Raw genomic sequence first — 19080 nt, forward strand, 5'->3', positions numbered from 1 at the left:
TTCTTTTTGTTAATCCTCACTCAAAGATATTTTTCCATTGATTTTTAGAGAGAGTAGAAGGGAGGGGGAAAGACAAAGAGAGAGAGAGAGAAACATTGATTGGTTGCCTCCCGCATGCACCCCAATCAGGGTCTGGGATGGAGCCTGCAACCGAGGTACATGCCCTTGACTGGAATCGAACCTGGAACCCTTCAGCCCTGGGGTCACGCTCTATCCACTGAGCCAAGCTGGCCAGGGCCAGTGTGTTACCTTTTGAGTATGGCTTCTTTCACTTAACCCAGTGCTTTTGAGATTTACTCATGTTTTGAACATATTATTTAGTCTCTTCCTTTGTATTGCCCAGTAGTATTCCAGTGGATAGATAGATCATAATTTGTGTTTTCCATTTTTTGGCAATTATGATTAAAGCTATGATAAATATCAAGGTGATTTTTGTTCTTTTTTGTTTTTCCTTTAAGGTGATTTTTAAAAACCATATTTTATATATATATATAGGAGACAGTTGGAGGCCCCATCTTTCTTTCATACCTTTAATCTATAAATTACACAGTAGAGTTCTGAAATGACATCTCATTTCACTGCCTGCCTTTCCAGTAGGGCTTTTTTCTGCTCATGACTCTAGTGGAATGAAGGATGCATAATAAACACTTTTAGCCTCCAGCGAGAGCACTCTGGCTTCTTGTCCCCAATATTACCTATGACATATTTCATGAGGGTGTTCGAGTGGGAGAAACCCATTAATGAGACCAGTGAGAGTGAGGAAGAGAATTTCTGGTGATTTGTGAGTGTAGCAGCAGCATGTGGACTCTCTCTTGATGGTTTCTAGAAGTAACTTAGAGCATTAAATAACTAAACAGTGGCACAAACTGATTCAGATAATGCCCAGAAAATGAAGCAGGAATTGAACTTGTCCAAATAAGAGAATTTAGGGCTGTAGCTGGCATGATTAAAAACAGCCTCATGCTTTAGCCTGAATGCAGCCATTTTTTAAAATGTTTTTATTGAGAAAGAAGAAGGGAGAGGGAGAGAGAGATAGGAACATCAATGAGAGAAATATCATTCATCTGCTTCCTGTATGCCCTCTACTAGGGATGAGCTCAAGACTCTGGCATGTGCCCTGGCTAGGAGTCAGACAGGTGACCTCTTGGTGTATGGGACGACACTCAACCAACTGAGCCACACCGACCAGGCCTGAATGTAGCCATATGATTGGGTGTGGTCTCTTGGGGATTAGACATTGGATCCTGAAAAGGTGATGCTTCCTTGGAATTGGGAGACCTGGGAAGGAGAAAGTAGTGAAAATGGTACTAGAAACCACAGGTTAAGTGGAAACTGGGTATCACAACAACAATATGACTGGATTCAGTAGGGCTGGTGTTTGACTATTACCATTGCCATTCAGCTTCGAGGATCTGTGCCCTTTGCAAAGGCATGGGTAGTGTGTGTGTGTGTGTGTGTGTGTGTGTGTGTGATGATGATGATGATGATGATGATGATGTCCCAGGTCAGGTTTTGCTTGGAAGGGGCTCTGAGTAGCTCTCTTTGCTCCAAGTTAGTCAGATTCTCCAAGGGTTCTAGGACTTCTGTCTCCTCAATTTAGAATATGCCAGTATTGGTTGTGAGTAGTCCTGGTGTTGAAGGAACAGACAACAGCTGCCCTATTGTGGAAGGTGAATGTGAGATTTGGATAAAAACTAGAAAGGGATAAAACCCGGGAATGCCTTAGCCATGGGAAGAGGAAGAACCCACGGTGACTGACTTCCTGCCTGTCTTCTCCAACCTGAGCTGCCTTTGCTAGCAGAACTAAGTCTGTTTTCTCTCTCACAGGCAACGGCAATGTCTGTGGACTGTCTCGGGCAGCATGCGGTGCTTTCTGGGTGAGTGAGCTTGCTCTTTGTCTGCCATGACTTCTGGGAACAGATAGAAAATTAAGAGGTTTCTGGGAAATTAGAAAATACTCTTATATGTAAGGGTTACGATCCTAGGGTTTAGTTCTGCTGTGCTATTGACCTCAGGGGGACTGGTAGGGATTATTTGCAGTTATTTTTGTCTCTGCTCTAACAGGTAAGCAATCAAATTCCTCTGAAATTTTAGTGACTGGTCTCGGCATTGCAGTTCTCTGTTTACTGCACGGACTCTTCAGAAGGATGCCAGCTGGTATAGTTGAACAGGTAGTTACTAAGATTGAGGGGAACCTGGTTCTCGTTTGGCAGTGCCATTGATTATGGCATTTTAGTTGCCTCCCTGGACTTGGTTTTCTTGTGGAGGAATTGGATTTCATCATGAATAAATTGAACTACCTTATTTTAGTGTCTTCTGGTGCAAAAAAATTTTTTTTTTAATTTTTATTGATTTCAGAGAAGAAGGGAGAGGGAGAGAGAGATAGAAGCATCAATGAGAAGAGAATCATTGATCTCCTGCACCCCTCACACTGGGGATTGAGCCTGCAACCTGGGCTAGTGCCCTTGACTGGAATCGAACCCGGGACCCTTCACTTTGTAGGCCAGTGCTCTATCCACTGAGCCAAACCAGCTAGCCCAGTTGTCTTCCATGAGCTAAACTTGACCTTTCTTTTTCCTCCAAAACTAGAGTTAAACTTTTCCCAGGTAAGAGCTGCCTTTCTTATAGATATACTAGAGGCCTGATGCACGAAATCCGTGCAAGAGTAGGCCTTCCTTCCCCCGGCTGCCAGCACTGGTTTCGCTTTGGCACCCAGGACCTGGGCTTCCCTTGCAGCCCTGGCTTTGTCCGGAAGGTGGTCCGGAAGGAAGTCTGGTCTAATTAGCATATTATGCTTTTATTATTATATGTAGATTCTTATTTTAATGGGTCTTTAAAGGGGAATGAAGATAAATGCGTTTGTTTAACTTCTGTCCTGTATTTGCTCTGGAATGTCTCTGAACTCCCCTGTTGACAGGCACCTCATATGTTTAGCTCTTAGCCTTTTCCTGTTTTTTGTTCTAATGATAAGATGCCAGCTGGCCAGAGGTTCTAGATCTTTGTTCTGCAGCAACTTTTTAGAAGTTTCGGAAGTTCTGTGAATTTGTGTCCTACCTATGCGTTCCTTCTTTTCCCTTAACTATCCCTCTTAGGGTTTCTGCTAGTTTTCCATGTCATTTTAACTTTCCATTTCCTATCTTTTCTGAATAGGGACTATTAATCTTTTCCTTCATTTTTGAGCCCACCTATATTCATTGATATCCAGGGGCTTAGAGTGCTAACAATGAATTGATAGCTGATGGCTGCTGAAATGTTAATTTACACACCAAAAAAGGAAAAATAAGTGAACACAGGACATCCCTGTTCTCATTTCATTTATATTGATTGGTACCTTGAACATTATTGACACTTAATATGTTATTTTCATTATTTGTTGTTGTTGTTATTTCCCTCCTGTTAGATTTCGTTTAGTTTCCCTTTCAGGCAGATGACTTGTAAGGGAAATTGAGATTTTTCTACAGGATATTTGGCTAAGTGATAAGTGATGTGTTTAATTTAACACGCACTTGTTAAAGCATGGTAAACACTGCACCTTAGTGATTCTGGGCATATCAAGATATTTGAGACTTGGTCCATACTCCAAACACTTAGTTGGTTCAGGATGAGAGCCTTAACAGTAGTAGTTCTGCAACACAGATACAGGCTGCAGTCAAAATGCAAACCACATATTGGGAGTAATGTAGAAGCAGTGACTGTCCGCGCTGGGGCACTGGGAAAGGCTGGGAGAGGGGCAGGGTTGGAGCTGACTGTGGTGGGAAGAGGTCAGACTTTCATGGATGTGGTGGGGAAGACGATCTCTAGAGGAAGACTCACAGGGATGCTCCTGCTTGTCTAACAGCCACCTGAGTTACTCCTGCACTTGCATGCCTTTCAGAGTAGATAAATGGTCAGTATACCTGGGGTTTTTTGAGCACTGCTCGCAAATCATATGTAATTCTAAATGTGCTTTTCTATCTTAATGCTAATGCTGTTATAGTGTCATCATGATATGTTGTTCTCCTAGCCGCCGGTTCCTATACATCGTTAATCTAGATGCCCCTTTCGAAGGTCACCGAAAGATCTCTCGCCAGAGCAAGTGGGACATTGGCGCTGTGCAGTGGAATCCTCATGACAGCTTTGCACACTACTTCGCAGCTTCGGTGAGTTTATTTAAGGACTATATGACATGTGTGGTCTGGGGCTGAAAGGGGTATCTTATGTAGGGAAGAGAATATAACCCTCATTTCTCAGGCGGAAAAGAGGTGTGGGTGGTTCTAAAAGGAAGATAGAGGTTATGTATATGAAAAGGTTTTATTGGTACCATAGGTGTCAGACTTTGTGTTTCTAAGGATTGAATCCAGATTTGCAAGGGAAACAGAACCTGTGTGATCAGAACCTGTTTTCATTAGCAGCAATGTCACTAGCCGGTGACGCTGAAACCCGTTTTGAGGGGGAACTAGTGAGCTCAGCTGTGGTTGACCTTCAGTGCTTTCAGAGGGATCAGAAGATGCCGTATGCCCTTCACTCAAAGGAAGGAGTTCTTCCTTTTTTTTTCTTTTTTTAAAATTGATTTCAGAGAGAAGAAGGGAGAGGGAGAGAGATAGAAACATCAATGCTGAGAGAGAATCATTGATCAGCTGCCTCTTTCACAACCCCTACCGGGGATTGAGCCTGCAACCCGGACATGTGCCCTGACCAGGAATCGAACCGTGACCTCCTGGTTCATAGGTTGATGCTCAACCACTGAGCCACACCAGTTGGGCTCACTTCTTTTTAGTATATATGTATCTAGGAGTGGAATGGCAGGGTCATGTGGTAAGTCTGTGTTTAACTTTTTGAGGGACTATGAAACTGTTTTCTACAGTGGCTGAACTGTTCTACAGTCCCACCAGCAATGCATAATGGTTCCATTTTATCCACATTGTCACCAAAAGTAGTTACTTCCTCTTGTATTTAAATTAAAAAAAAATTATAGCCATTCTAGTTAGTGTACTAGGTAAAGTGGTACCTCACGTGGGTTTGATTTGCATTTCCCTAATGACTAATGATGTTGAGCATCTTTTCATGGGCCTGTTGTCCATTTGTATATCTTTTTTTGGAGAAATGTTTATTCAAGTTTTTTGCCCATTTTTGCATTGGGTTGTTTGTCTTTTTGCTTTTGAATTGTAATAGTTCTTTTTAAAAAATATTTTTCTTGATTTTGAGAGAAAGAGGAAGGGAGAGGAAGAGAGAAAAAGAAACATTGATTGGCTGCCTCCTGCATGCCCCCTAACGGGATCAAGCCCGCAAACCAGTCATGTGCGCTGACCAGGAATCGAACTGGCGACCTTTTGGTGCATGGGATGATACTCAATTAAGCCACACTGGCCAGGGCTGTAATAATTCTTTATATACTTTTGACTCTAGACCCTCATCAGATATATGATTTGCAAATATTTACTGTACTTCCGCAGATTCTTTTCACTTTCTTTTGAAAAAAATTTTATTGATTGATTCTAGAGAGAGATAGTGAGAGAGATAGAGAGTTAGAAACATCGATGAGAGAGAGACATCGATCGGCTGCCTCCTGCACACCTCCCACTGAGAATGTGCCCACAACCAAGGTACATGCCCTTGACCGGAATCGAACCTGGGACCTTTCAGTCCGCAGGCTGACGCTCTATCCACTGAGCCAAACCGGTTTCGGCTTCACTTTCTTTTGAAAAAAATTTTATTGATTGATTCTAGAGAGAGATAGTGAGAGAGAGACATTGATTGTTGTTCCACTTATTTATGCATTTATTGGTTGACTCCCATATGTGCCCCAACTGGGGATCGAACCTGCAATCCTGGCACATTGGGACAACGCTCCAACCAACTGAGCTACCTGGCCAGGGCCTTTTCATTTTCTTGATAATGTCCTTTGATACGTAAAAGTTTTAATGAAGTTCAATTTATTGATTTTTTTTTTTTTGAGCATCAGTTGCCTCATCTATATGAGACATGGGTGATGACACCCAGTGTATAGTGTGGTGAGAAAGACCAGAGGACTCATCTGTTAATAATGTTCCTAGTTCATTGAGCAAACCCTTTGGAAATGTCAGGGAATATTGTAAGATGAAGGGAATTTCTTTTCACTCTTAGTCCCATTGGAAGCTATTTTGAATCCTAATCTTTTCACAGGAATCTTACCGATTTAGAATTGGAATTAGGCATTTCAATATAAAAATCTTGAAATGTTATCCACCTGTATGACTCTGAACTAAAATGAAAATCAGTCATCTATATATTATTAAACAGCCTATTAGTAACCTTTATTCACTATCAGTGTGTTTCATAAACTCATGATAGTTTACGAGCCTTTGCCGGTTTGTTGTGTTTTTAAGTGAAATATAGTTTGATCAAAGCTTTTTTCTTCTTCTTTTTTCCTGTTGTAACTATTGTTTCTATTGGCCCATTTTTCTGTGTCGTTCTGTGTAAGTCTTTAAGAAATTTGAGCCCTAGCCGCTTTGGCTCAGTGGATAGAGCGTTGGCCTGTGGACCAAAAGGGTCCCGGGTTTGATTCCGGTCAAGAGTATGTACCTTGGTTGCAAGTCCCTCCCCAGCCCAGGCCCTGGTCAGGGCTCCTACAGGAGGCAACCAATCGATGTGTTTCTCTCACATCGATGTTTCTCTCTGTCTTTCCCTCTCCGTTCCACTTCCTGTAAAAAAAAAAAAGGAAAAAATACCCTCGGGTAAGGATTAAAAAATCCTATATCCTAATGACCTAATATGCTAATTAGACCAAACAGTGAAACGACCACCTGGATGACCTTCTGGACGAAGCTGAGGCTGCAAAGATCAACCCAGGCTGTGAGGGCTGGCCGAGGCTGCGAGGGGCTGCGAAGGCTAAGCCCCTTGCATGAATTTCATGCATCGGGCCTCTAGTATAATAGTGATAAATAAATAAATTTGATATAGGCCTGTTTTAAGGAGTCTTGTGTAATTTTGCCTTCTCCGACACCCTTTTGATGGTGTTTCTGTTCTTTTTCTTGTGCATCTGTGTTTTTAAAGCATGGTAGGTTGACTCTAAGCACTTGATAATGGGAAGAGTGAGCTAAAAATATCTGGTGTGCCAGCAGTGGAGAGAAATGGGTGTGTGACCTTCAGAATAGGGAGGAGGTTCCTCTAGTGCAGCCGTAGGCAAACTACGGCCCGCCGGATCTGGCCCTTTTGAAATGAATAAAACTAGAAAAAAAAAAGGACCCTACCCTTTTATGTAATGATGTTTACTTTGAATTTATATTAGTTCACACAAACACTCCATCCATGCTTTTGTTCCGGCCCTCCGGTCCAGTTTAAGAACCCATTGTGGCCCTCCAGTCAAAATGTTTGCCCACCCCTGCTCTAGTGGTTTGGGACCATCTCCAGTACCCTTACCTCACATGCTCAGTCTGTAGGGTCTTTGCCATGCAAGCTGGTTTTGACATGGCTTCCCTTTCTTGGCCTTAAGCAGATTGGGGTGAGAGCATATATTCTGATGCCTTCTTTCCCTTTTTCTTTTCAGAGTAACCAACGGGTCGACCTCTATAAGTGGAAAGACGGCTGTGGGGAAGTTGGCACAACCTTACAGGGCCATACTCGTGTAATCAGGTAGGCACCAGCCCTCTGCAGCTCCCTAGGGAGTGAGATGAAAGCACCCACCTCCTCCCACAGCTTGATTCTCTGTGTTGCGTTGGCCCTGGGTGGCTGTTAGATCGTTAGCTTGTACTGAGGTGATGACTTTCACAGTGGAAAACACTGGTATTTAGGAACCAGCGTTCATGTGGTATTAATCCTGATCCCAGAAAATATTTAGACAGGTACAGAGTAAGGATTAGAGCTGACTTTAACACAGGAGGGGAAGTTATGCCATAATCCCTCAGGTCATAGTCGGCGGTGGCCAGGAATAGAGTTATCCGGGGGCAGCCTGTACCCTTTCTCCAGCAGATGTGAGTCCCCACATAGAGCTCCTGCTTTGCAGTCCATCGTCCAGACATGCAGTTCCCTTCCACTGATGGCCTTCCAGTGGCCTCTGGAGTGTCCCCTGAGCCACCCTTCCCTGGGTCCCTGTTTCTGGGTGGAGAAAGCTTGTTCTGGGAAGTAGCAGCAGGGAGTGCAGGGGTGGTGAAATGGACTTGGAAGTGATAGGAAAGGCTAGACCCCTGCCTCTGCTAACTGTTCACGTAGTAACCGCCTTTCTAGACGCGAGGGCACGAGTAGGGGACCAGAGGCCTGCTGGTAACATGGCAGCTTGCCACTGCTAAGGGACGTTGGGTTTACTCACTGTCCCTGTAGTGGAGTCTGATTCAAAAATGAAAAGTCAAAAATTTTCCTTGTTTTATCTGTACAGTCTGTGCCCGCATGTGTGCATGCATGCATGTGTGTTTTAAGTTGAAATACTCCATTTCTGTTCCGGAGCACGTGTAAGATAGCTGGAGATGACAGGGAAGGACCTGAATGTTTCTTTCCGAGCTCAGTTAAGTCTTGTTCATTCCCAAAGAACGTTGGAGATGCCCAGCCTAAACCGTGTTAAGAAGCCCATTAACAGTGACTTTCAAAACCCCCAGAGACTAAACCTGCCACTGCTTTGGAACCAGATTCTGAATTTTCTCTCTCTTTATTATTCTGTGTTCCCAGCGACTTGGACTGGGCAGTGTTTGAACCGGATCTCCTCGTGACCAGCTCTGTGGACACCTACATCTACATTTGGGATATCAAGTAAGAACAATGAAGAGGCATAGCTACGTGGTGTGGCATGATTTGGCAGCTTCATTTTAGAGATCAGACATCTGAGTTTGGTGCCCCCTGGAAGGCAGACCCTGAGACAGGGATACTTTGCAGATACATTATTTAGGAGTTGAAAGAAGTGCGGTAGGGGATGGAGAAGAGACAGGATGGGGACGGCCACAAAGAGAGGGCGCATTATCCACCTGTGTACCACTGTGAACCGGTGAGGCTGGGCTGCTAGGTGCTAGTGTAAAACTCCCTCCTCAGAGGCATCCCACCCCGAGGGCTAAGGAAGTGGGGGTGCTGTTCACTGTCAGTCACTGGTTGTCTCAGGGGCCTTACTTCTCTGCACGCAGTCCTGTCACAGTGGTTTGCAAAATGGTCTTCAGCAGCTAGGGAGATTTTGTGGCATTTGGAAGTCAGGCTGAAGTTTACTGAAGTGGCAGGTGATGGCGGGGGAATTTTGATGGGCACAGACACACAGCTGTTCCTGTAGGCAGTGCTACAAGACACATCTGCTCAGCTCTTTACTTGTTCTTTGGGAGGCTTCTCAGTTCCCCATCTGTGAGGGTAGCTGAGAGCCACCTGGTAGAGATACTCTTCATGGGGTAAGGAGCACCCGGCCCAGGCCTGACGCCTTGTAAGTTCTTTTTTTTAATATATATTTTTCAATTACTTTTTTCGAGGAATAGTGTGTGTGAGAGAGGAGGAGGAGGAGAAGGAGGAGAAGGAGGAGAGAGAGAGAAACATTGATGGGTTGCCTCCCACACATGCCCTGACTGGGGATCGAACCCTCAACCTGGGTATGTCCTGACTGGGGATTGAATCCTCAACCTGGGTATGTGTCCTGACTGGGATTCAAACCCACCACCCCTTCGTGTACAGGCTGATGCTCCAACCAACTGAGCCACACTGGCCAGAGCACTTTGTAAGTTCTTTTTTTTTTTTTTTAAAGTTTATTGTTGAAAGTATTACAGATGTCCTCTTCCCCCACCCACTCCATTGACCTCCTCCACCCTGGATCCGTGCCCATCCCCCCCAAGGCCTTCACCACATTATTGTGTAAGTTCTTAATAAATGTCACTTCCCCTCTCCCTTTGTAAAGCGAAGTTCTCTTTACCATAACAGAGGTGACTAACTAGTGGGTATAGTCTGTAGAGTCCCGGAGATGGTCCACTTTTTGCCCTCCCCAGGCTGCTCTGCTCCCAAATGGCAGTGGCTTTGTGATACTTTACATTGAAAGGTGGACTGTACAATGCAGTGTGCAGATGATGGTTTTTAGAGTTGTGCACCTGAAACTTATATGGTTTTGTGAACCAATGTCACCCCCATAAATTCAATTAAAAAAAAAGAGAGCTTCATGCCGAAACCGGTTTTGCTCAGTGGATAGAGCGTTGGCCTGCAGACTGAAAGGTCCCAGGTTCGATTCCGGTTGGGGGCATGTACCTGGGTTGCGGGCACTTCCCCAGTGGGGGATGTGCAGGAGGCAGCTGATCGATGTTTCTCTCTCATCGATGTTTCTAGCTCTCTATCCCTCTCCCTTTCTCTCTGTAAAAAATCAATAAAATATATTAAAAAAAAAGAAAAAAGAGAGAGCTTCAATCACCTTGAAGTGCTAACCTGCAGGGAATGCTGGTGACGTCAGCCGTACACACCCTTGCTCTCTAAGAATCCCTTTCATTGGTCTGTCAGACCTGTCATATCGCAATACCTGGCCTGTCTTCTACCTTTTGTGACTGACTTATTTCACTTAGTGTAATGTCCTCAAGGTTCATCCATGTTGCAGCATGTGACAGACTCTCCTTCCTTTTAAGGCCTAATACTATCCCACTGTATGAAAATATCACATTTATCCACTGACCAGTCGATGGACACTTGGGTTGCCTCCACCTCTTGGCTGTCGTGAACACCCAGACTAGTTTTTTACTTTACCTTTGAAATGCTTTGGTAAGGTTCTTGCAGAGTTACCCCTCCATGACTGTCCCCTTGTTCCATTAGGAGAAGTGACACCAGGAAGGTATTCTTTTGGCTTTTTCTGCTCCTACATTGGGGTCACCCAGGCCATGCTGTGCTCTTTTGTGTGTGTGTGTTTTGTTGTTGTTGTTAATCCTCACTGGAGGATATTTTCCCATTGATTTTTAGAGAGAGTGGAGGGAGGGGGAGAGACAGAGAGAAACATCAGTATGAGAGAGACACATTGATTGGTTGCCTCTCCCATGTGCCCTGACCAGGGCCAGGGATCAAGCCTGCAACCAAGGTATGTGCCCTTGACCGAAATCGATCCCAGGACCCTTCATCCGAAGGCTGACGCTCTAGCCACTGAGCCAAACCAGCTAGGGCTCTTTATGTTCTTTTTAAGGCTCTCACATTCCCACTGATCTCCGAGTACGTACTGAAAGGAAAGTGAAGAAATATGTGCAGAGGGTGAAAAGCACCAGGTGGATGGTGGCATATGAATTGGGCATTTGATTTCTGACTTTTGTATTTCAGAGACACAAGGAAGCCGACCATTGCACTGTCTGCTGTAGGTGAGTGTATATTCCCTCTGTTTGTCTTTATTCTATTCCTTCCATTCTTTCTCTCACACTGACTGTCCACACCCCATGTTTTGTTGCGGCTAGGTGGAATTTTAAGGCCCATATTGCAAGGGACTTGCTTCAGGTTTCTCTTAGAAGTTAGTCAGGACTATCGAGTTGTAGTCAGCAACTTATTTCAGAATGCAAGGACAGGAACTAAATTGATTTATTTTTAAACTTTTTATTGTGGAAAATTTTAAATGTATATAAAAATAGCATAAAGTGAAGTACTTTGTGTTCATCATCCAGCATCCACAATTGTCAACATACTGCCAGTCTTTTTTCATCTCTAGCTCTACCCACTGTCCCACCTGCCACCCTATCCTCTTTGGGATTATTTTGAAGCAAATCCCAGGTATTTCATTTCATCAACAGATATTTCATTAAGTATTTTTTACAAGAAAAGAATCCTTTAAAAGACATAATTATATACTGTCAACATACCTAAAAATATTAACAATAGCTTTTTATTATCATCATACACTTGAGTAGTATTCAAATTTCCCCAGCAGTCTGTCTGTCTCTACTTTTTTTTTTTTTTTACAATTATTTGAATCGGAATCCAAGTAAAGTCTATACTTGCAAATGGTTGATATACTTCTTATCTTTATTAATTGGTAGCGTTCTTCTCCTTTTCCTTTTTTGGTTTGTATTTCTTTTTCTGCAGTTTGTTTATTGAAGAAACCAGGTTGTTTGTCCTGTGGTTTCCCCACATTCTAGATGATGCTGATTGTGTCCCCAAGGTTTCATTTAATATGGAGGCACTGCGTCTTTGAAATCTGATCTACCTGTTTTCATTGCTCAGGTGGAATGAACTATTGTTGGGATTCTGCACTGGGCCCTTGTGGCGGGTTCCCACCAGTTCCTGAGAGTCAAACTTGGGTGTAGAACTGGTAAACCTTACTCACAGGGATGGAGCCTAATCATCAGGATTATCTTTTGGCATCAAGGTCCTGTCATGAGGAGATGGAGCGGGCTCTTCTTACTCATTCTCTAGCTGATACGCTTTCTTACAAAAAAACCGAGTCTTCACCACTTATTCTTAGGGGACTTAAGATGCCCTGTGTCTCAAGAAAAAAAACAAAAACAAAAAATACCCTCACCAAAACCAAGCAAGGATAACTCTGGGCCTTATCTCTATTTCCTGTTAGATTCTAAGTCCTTGCTTTTCTCCAGACTTCTTGCTCTTCAAAGCCCTGGATCTACTATGGTATCCCCAATAATAAACACCCACCCAAAGGGAGAGATGTCAAAGCAGAAATATCATGTGTTATCTAAGCAAGAACAAAAAGAGGTGGGAAGGAGGGCCATTGTTTGGTTCTGGTTTAACTTAACTTGATTATTATTATTTTTATTTTATTTTTTTAAGTATATTTTATTGATTTTTTTACAGAGAGGAAGGAAGAGAGATAGAGAGTTAGAAACATCACTGAGAGAGAAACATCGATCAGCTGCCTCCTGTACATCTCCCACTGGGGATGTGCCCGCAACCCAGGTACATGCCCTTGACTGGAATCGAACCTGAGACCTTTCAGTCCGCAGGCCGACGCTCTATCCACTGAGCCAAACCGGTTTCAGCGTAACTTGATTATTTTTAAGAGTCAGCTATCATTGCTGCTGTGCCCCAGTTTTTCCCATTTCTCAACCTCTTCTGCCATCTTACAGTGTGCCGCCTCTCTTAAGTATTAGGTCTTTTGTGGTTGTTCTTTGTGTTTGCAGAATGGGGAAGGCCTGAGTCCACACAGTGCCTGCGTGTTCCCTTTCCCTGACTCAGTGCAGGGCCAGTGGCCGTGTCTAACCACTTATGGGGTGGTGGAGGGGGGTGCACACAACCCTCTGAGGGCAGAATTTGGCAATACTAGAGCTTATTTTTCATCCGAGCTTTGTTTTGCCAACACTGTCCCTCCAAAAAAGAAAAGAAAGAAAGAAAGAAAGAAAGAAAGAAAGAAGAAAGAAAAGGAAGAAAGGAAGAAAGGGAAAGGAAACAGGGAAGGAGCAGGCATTGAGGTTGGGAGTGCAATCCTGGTCATTGAGGTGATGAAGAGCCAGGTTGTGTGATGAGTCAGTTACCAACCAGCATAGCCACGTTCAATGTCTGCTCTCTAAGAAACTGCATTTCCCTGCTGATGTTGCTCAGAGGTAACCTGTAGATTTTTTTCCCCCCGAGTGAAGTTATCAGGTGACTCTGATCCTGTTGCCATGTGTTATTTAATTCGTTTATTTTTTGCTTTATTTTCTCTTTATGGTGGAGTTGGTTCATCTATAGAAACTTGAAGGATTCTGTGCTTATTTTAACCAGAGTTCATTATCCAGCTCCCCTGGGTATGCTGTCCTCTGATTCCAAAGGTGTTGAGGTCAGCAGCTTTCTACCCTGATTTTTCTTTGCAGCGGGTGCCTCACAGGTCAAATGGAATAAAAAAAATGCTAATTGCCTTGCCACCAGCCACGATGGGGATGTACGGATATGGGACAAGCGGGTGAGTAATCTCTCTTTTCCCCCCAGTTGGCCTTTAATCCCTCCCAGAGGGTAGGACGAGGATGTTGTGAGTAGCAAGGCTTGTCTGAGAGCCTAGCGTGCCTGTGCAGTGTGGTAAATTGCCATTTTCAGACCACAGTACCAGATGATCTTTTGATTAGTGATCAAATTGGCGTTGAAGGAAGGTAGGGAAGTGAGGCATATGATCAGTGGTTAAGACAATGAACTTGGTCTCTGAAGTTAGAGTCCCATTTTGCTGTCTCCTAAGTATGACATCAGATGAGTCACTGAATGTCTCCAAGCCTTCATTTCCTTATCTTTAAAGTCAAGTTGATAATAATAGTGAGTATATCATTGAGGAGGTCAGTCCTGGGAGACCCAGCACTATTCTAGGATGGTCAACTGCCCCAGATTGTAAAGCAAAAACTATTTGTTCTAGGATGTATACCATCCTGGATATCTCTGGTGTAAATGACTGAGATGCGGGGTACTTAGTTGCACAAATCTTCCCTTAGGCCTAGCTATCTCATCAGCCCTAAAAGAGCCTGCAGACCATATATTTTCCCTTCAACAGCTCCTGTAACTGACAAGCAGGAATTGGTGTGGGGTCCTTGACTGCTGTTGTAATGGAAAGTATGTAGAACGTTTGGTATGTTGACATGAGGGACAGTAATGATGCAGGGAGAGGGCCTCCCCGGTATCTAACTGCCAGAGGATTGGGCAATAAGCTCCTGTAAGATCTGGGGTCTAAACACCACTTCCTGCTCTGTGAAGCCCGAGGCTGGAGATCCTCAGCCTTTGGGGGAGCACCTACTTTGAGTTTGCCTGAAACTTGTTCAGGATCTGTCCCAACTCTGGTGTTGCCTGGAAAGTCTGTTTTGCTTCTGGCTGCCCTGCTCCCTTCCCTCTTAGCAGGGAGTAAGGTCTTATAGTTGCAGAGCGGAGAGGGAATGGAGGGAATGAAGCAGAGATTGGGGGTCTGCTGGATTGGCTGCCAGGACTGCTGGGGAAGTCATGTGCTGGCTGAAGCTTTCGGCCTTAGGAGCTCTTAGGGGAGAAGGAGATTTTATAAATAGAGGTGGAACAGGTGTATCTTCCATATGTTTTTGTCTCTGTCCCTTTAGTCCACTCTGGTAGCAGTCATTCTTCCACCCTCTTTATTTCTTAAAGTGGTGACTGGGTTTATTCTTTTTGTCACTAACATAGCATTTAAATATAGTGAATAGTTTAAATGAAATGTGTGGTTAAGTTAATTGTAGTGAATCCCTATTTGCTATAGAATGCTTTCAGAGTCATAGGCAAAAGAAACACTTTGGTATTTAGCCAGGAACTCTGCCAAAACAGTACCTGTGTTCCTTATTTTTTTTTTAAATAAAGAATTATAAGTTTATTAGGTCATCTGGAAAACCAGATGGGCTGAGTCCCAAATGGCACCAGCCTGTGTGCCTTATCTTGAAGTACATACAGCCAAACTGTTCCTTCCTAGTCTTTTGATTGGTCCACTAATAACCCTGACTCCCCCCAGCAAGCCTTTTATCTATTTGGTTGAAGGGTTTTTAACTTTATTTTTGGCTATTAATAACTTAAGACTTCTGCTGAGATGGATTGTAAAGCTGGTTGGTTTTATTTCTCTGGCACTTCTAGTGTCAGAGCTGCACTGATGGCAGCCAGCCTCAGAGGCTTAAAAAAGTGCAGTATCAGTGGTGATGTTGGAGTGTATTATCAGTGTGACGGATAATACTATGTTTACTAAGCATTTCTGATGCACAGGCATTGTTCTAAGAACTTTATGTGTAGCCAGAGCCGGTTTGGCTCGGTGGATGGAGTGTCGGCCTGTGGACTTGGGGGTCCCAGATTCGATTCTGGTAGGGGGCATGTGCCTTGGTTGCGGGAGCATCCCCAGTGGGGGATGTGCAGGAGGCAGCTGATCGATGTTTCTCTCTCATCGATGTTTCTGGCTCTCTATCTCTCTCTCCTTTCCTCTCTGTGGGGAGTCAATGGAATATATTTTTTAAAAAAAAGAACTTTATGTGTATTGGTTTATTTCTCTTTATAACTAATCTTTAAAGTAGGTACTATTGTGATCCCTGTTCTGCAGATGAGTAAACATAGGCACAGTTTGTTACTAGGATTTTAACCCAGGGAGGCTAGTTCTGGAGACTGTACTAATACATGCTCTTTAGAGCAAGTATAAAAAGAAAATAATCATTCATAGTCCTATTACCCAGAGATAAATGCTAACATTTTGATATTTTATTTCCTTCTTCATTTTTCATGGTTTATCATATCATATATGTAGTTATATATACTTTTTTCATTTAACATTACATTTTCCTATGTTATAATCTCTAAGTATAATTATTTTAGAAATATTTATTTATTAAATTTTGTTGTTAATCCTCACCGAAGGATATTTTTCTATTGATTTTTAGAGATAATGGAAGGGAGTAGGAGAGACAGAAACATTGATGTGAGAGAGACACATCGATTGGTTGCCTCCCGTTTGTACCTGGACTGGGAATTAAACCCACAACCTAGGTATGTGCCCTGACCAGAAATTGAACCCCCAGCCTTTTGGTGTGCAGGATGCTGCTGCAAGAAACTGAGTCCCCCAGCCAGCACTCTAAGTATAACTTTAAAAAAAATGTTTTTATTGCTTTCGGAGAGAGGGAGGGAGAGGGAGGGCGAAGGAGGGAGAAGGAGGGAGAGATAGAAACATCAGTGATGAGAGAGGATCATCAATTGGCTGCCTCCTGCATGCTCCCCACAAGGATTCGAACCCCCCAACCCAGGCATGTGCTTTGACCAGGAATCAAACCTCGACCTCCTGGTTCATAGGCCGACACCCAACCACTGAGAAACACCGGCCAGGCTCTAAGTATAACTTTTAATGGCTACTTCATATTGTATCAGAAAGCTGTACTAGAATTGATTTAAAAATTTTAATCATTCCCCATTACTATTTGTATTGTTTCTGGTGTTCCATGAAATTCCAAGATGAACATCTTTTGTATCTAAAGCTTTCTGTGAATTTGGAATATTCCCTTGAGAAAGGACAATTTTAAGTCTCTTGATAAAATCTGTCAAATCCGCCCCCCGCCCCAAGGTTTTGGTATTTTATATATACACCAACAGTGATAAATGCAGACTCTGCATTGAGTATTATTTATAGGTATCTTTCAATTTGATAGCTTAAACATATTTTAATGTATTGTTTGAGGTTTCCTTTTGAGCTTGTTCATTTTTATATGCGTATTAATTGTGTAGTGTTTTCTTTTGTGATGTGTGTTCATTCTTTTTTGGGGTCTTGGTCACATTAATATTGGAAGTTTTCAGGATTGACATTGGATCTGTTTGGACATCACAGCCCCTCTTCTTGGGTGATCCTGAGGAAGGGGAGCAAGAATTGCAGACCATAATACTAATGGGGAAAAGCCCCCACTATCTCGTATTCTTCATGAAAGCCTGTCGGGGACTGGAGCGGAAAGAGATTAGGCTCCCAGAGCCATATACAGAGCGTGGGTGAAGGAGAGCAGGATAAGTGTTGTTGTTGGTTGTAAACCAAACAAAGTGGTTTCTCAAAGATAGAGACTGTATCTAGCATTTTTGCATCCCCGCTCATCCCTGCAGACTATGTGGTAGACTCGAGTTTTTTCTAAATAGACAATACAATGTGCTGGTCTTTTGCAGAAACCTAGTACAGCAGTGGAATATCTAGCAGCCCATCTGTCCAAAATCCATGGCCTGGACTGGCACCCAGACAGTGAGCACATTCTTGCTACCTCCAGTCAAGATAATTCTGTCAAGGTGAGTGGTACCCCAATGGGGAAGTTGGGGAGCTGTGTTTGGGAGGCATCAGTTTGTGTTTGTGAGGCAACACTTTCTTCTGAAGGAAAGCTACAGTATGTTGGCGCAGTCTGTGTGTTTCAGGGGTGTATGTGCTTGTTGGGGAGCTGAGCAAGTAAACCTGGTTATGTAGACCAGTAGGAGTGATATAGTAGCATATCTATATCTATAAAAGCCCAGCGACCAGAATGGCAGAATGACCAAAATGACCGGTGGCTATGATGCGCACTGGGGCAGCCAACCAGCCCAATTGCCACCCCCCTCCTGGCTGGCCCCACTCCCAGTTGGTCCCCAACGCCCCAATCGGAGGCAGGACCAGCCAACCAACTGCCCGCAGCCCCTCCCCCTGACTGGCCCTGCCCTCAATCAGCCCCCAACACCCCAATTGGGATGGGGCCAGCTAGCAACCGCCTGCGGCCCCTCCCCCCCATCAGCCTGGCTTGATGAGCCCCCATTGGGGAGGGCTGGCCAGACCCCACCCATGCACCAATTCTAGCACCAGGCCTCTAGTATCTGATGACTCCTGGACTTTGTTCCTTTCCCCTTGTGAAAGGAAGTCAGAAACAAAAGCATTTAGAAAGGAAAAGAAGTTTACTGACAAAGAAGTTGCCAGAAAGTCAGATTTCAGAAGGACTGGCTCAGCAAAGAAAAAGCACAACAGACATATAAGGAAAGGAGAAAAGCCCACAGAATTGTTAAGATTACCAAGTTTACCATTAATCTATCTGGAGTGGAATAACAGCAGAAGTCAGGAACAGAGTTGTTTTATTAGAGATTCTTTAGCTTACAAGAAATGCTCAAGGTTCATGTGTTTGGGTGACTATTATTTTTGGTTTATCTCAGAGTGTAGTGTTTCTTATTGTTTGTTTTTCTTCTCTGACTGTGGCATGTGATGTGTGTGCCCGCTTACTCAAAAGGATGCAGGGCACGGAGTCAGCCTCGCTCTACAGTTCCTCCTGTGGTCAAGCCTCTGCCTGGAAGGTCAGAGATTTAACCACAAAAATTTGCTTAGCAATTTTGTGATTCGGCATCATTAATTTAATGCTTTGCTTTATTTTCATAGGCACGCTCGTCTTTTAGGTATGGTTAGCAAAACTAAAACCATACATACACTAAGGCTTGAAAGTTAACTTCTCTCTTGAGATTTGTAAAACCTCCAGGGTTGTACTTGAGGTTTATGTGCCAGAAGTGGTTTTCTTGTTTCTTTGTTTTATTTTATTTTATTATTTTTTTACCCACATGGGCTTCTTCTTCTTTTTTTTTTTATTGCTTAAAGTATTACAAAGGGTATTACATATGTCTCCTTCCCCCGCCCCTTGACATTCCCCCGGCCTCCCCTACCCCCCAGTGGCTTGTGTCCATTGGTTATGCTTATATGCATGCATACAAGTCCTTTGGTTGATCTCTTACCCCCTCCCTACCCCCCCACCCTCCCCGGCCTTCCTCCTGTAGTTTGACAGTCTGTTCAAGGCAGGG

The 19080-nt window shown here is 43.7% G+C and overlaps 1 protein-coding gene across 4 annotated transcripts in view; it reads left to right on the top strand.

Moving 5' to 3' along the window:
- WDR59 (WD repeat domain 59) overlaps nt 1-19080 on the top strand; it is a 72351-nt gene that overhangs the window by 4352 nt on the left and 48919 nt on the right. For 3 of the 4 annotated variants that reach the window (XM_006755761.2, XM_006755760.2, XM_006755762.2), the window contains exons 2-8: nt 1828-1877; nt 4004-4139; nt 7505-7590; nt 8617-8697; nt 11197-11234; nt 13671-13759; nt 17449-17565. In XM_006755761.2, the coding sequence (XP_006755824.1) occupies nt 1828-1877; nt 4004-4139; nt 7505-7590; nt 8617-8697; nt 11197-11234; nt 13671-13759; nt 17449-17565 (597 nt within the window). The remainder of the gene's footprint in view (nt 1-1827; nt 1878-4003; nt 4140-7504; nt 7591-8616; nt 8698-11196; nt 11235-13670; nt 13760-17448; nt 17566-19080) is intronic. The other variant, XM_006755763.2, reaches the window with a different exon arrangement.

The sequence above is a fragment of the Myotis davidii genome, unplaced genomic scaffold (assembly GCF_000327345.1).
Source record: "Myotis davidii unplaced genomic scaffold, ASM32734v1 scaffold453, whole genome shotgun sequence".
Taxonomy (NCBI): Eukaryota; Metazoa; Chordata; class Mammalia; order Chiroptera; family Vespertilionidae; genus Myotis; species Myotis davidii.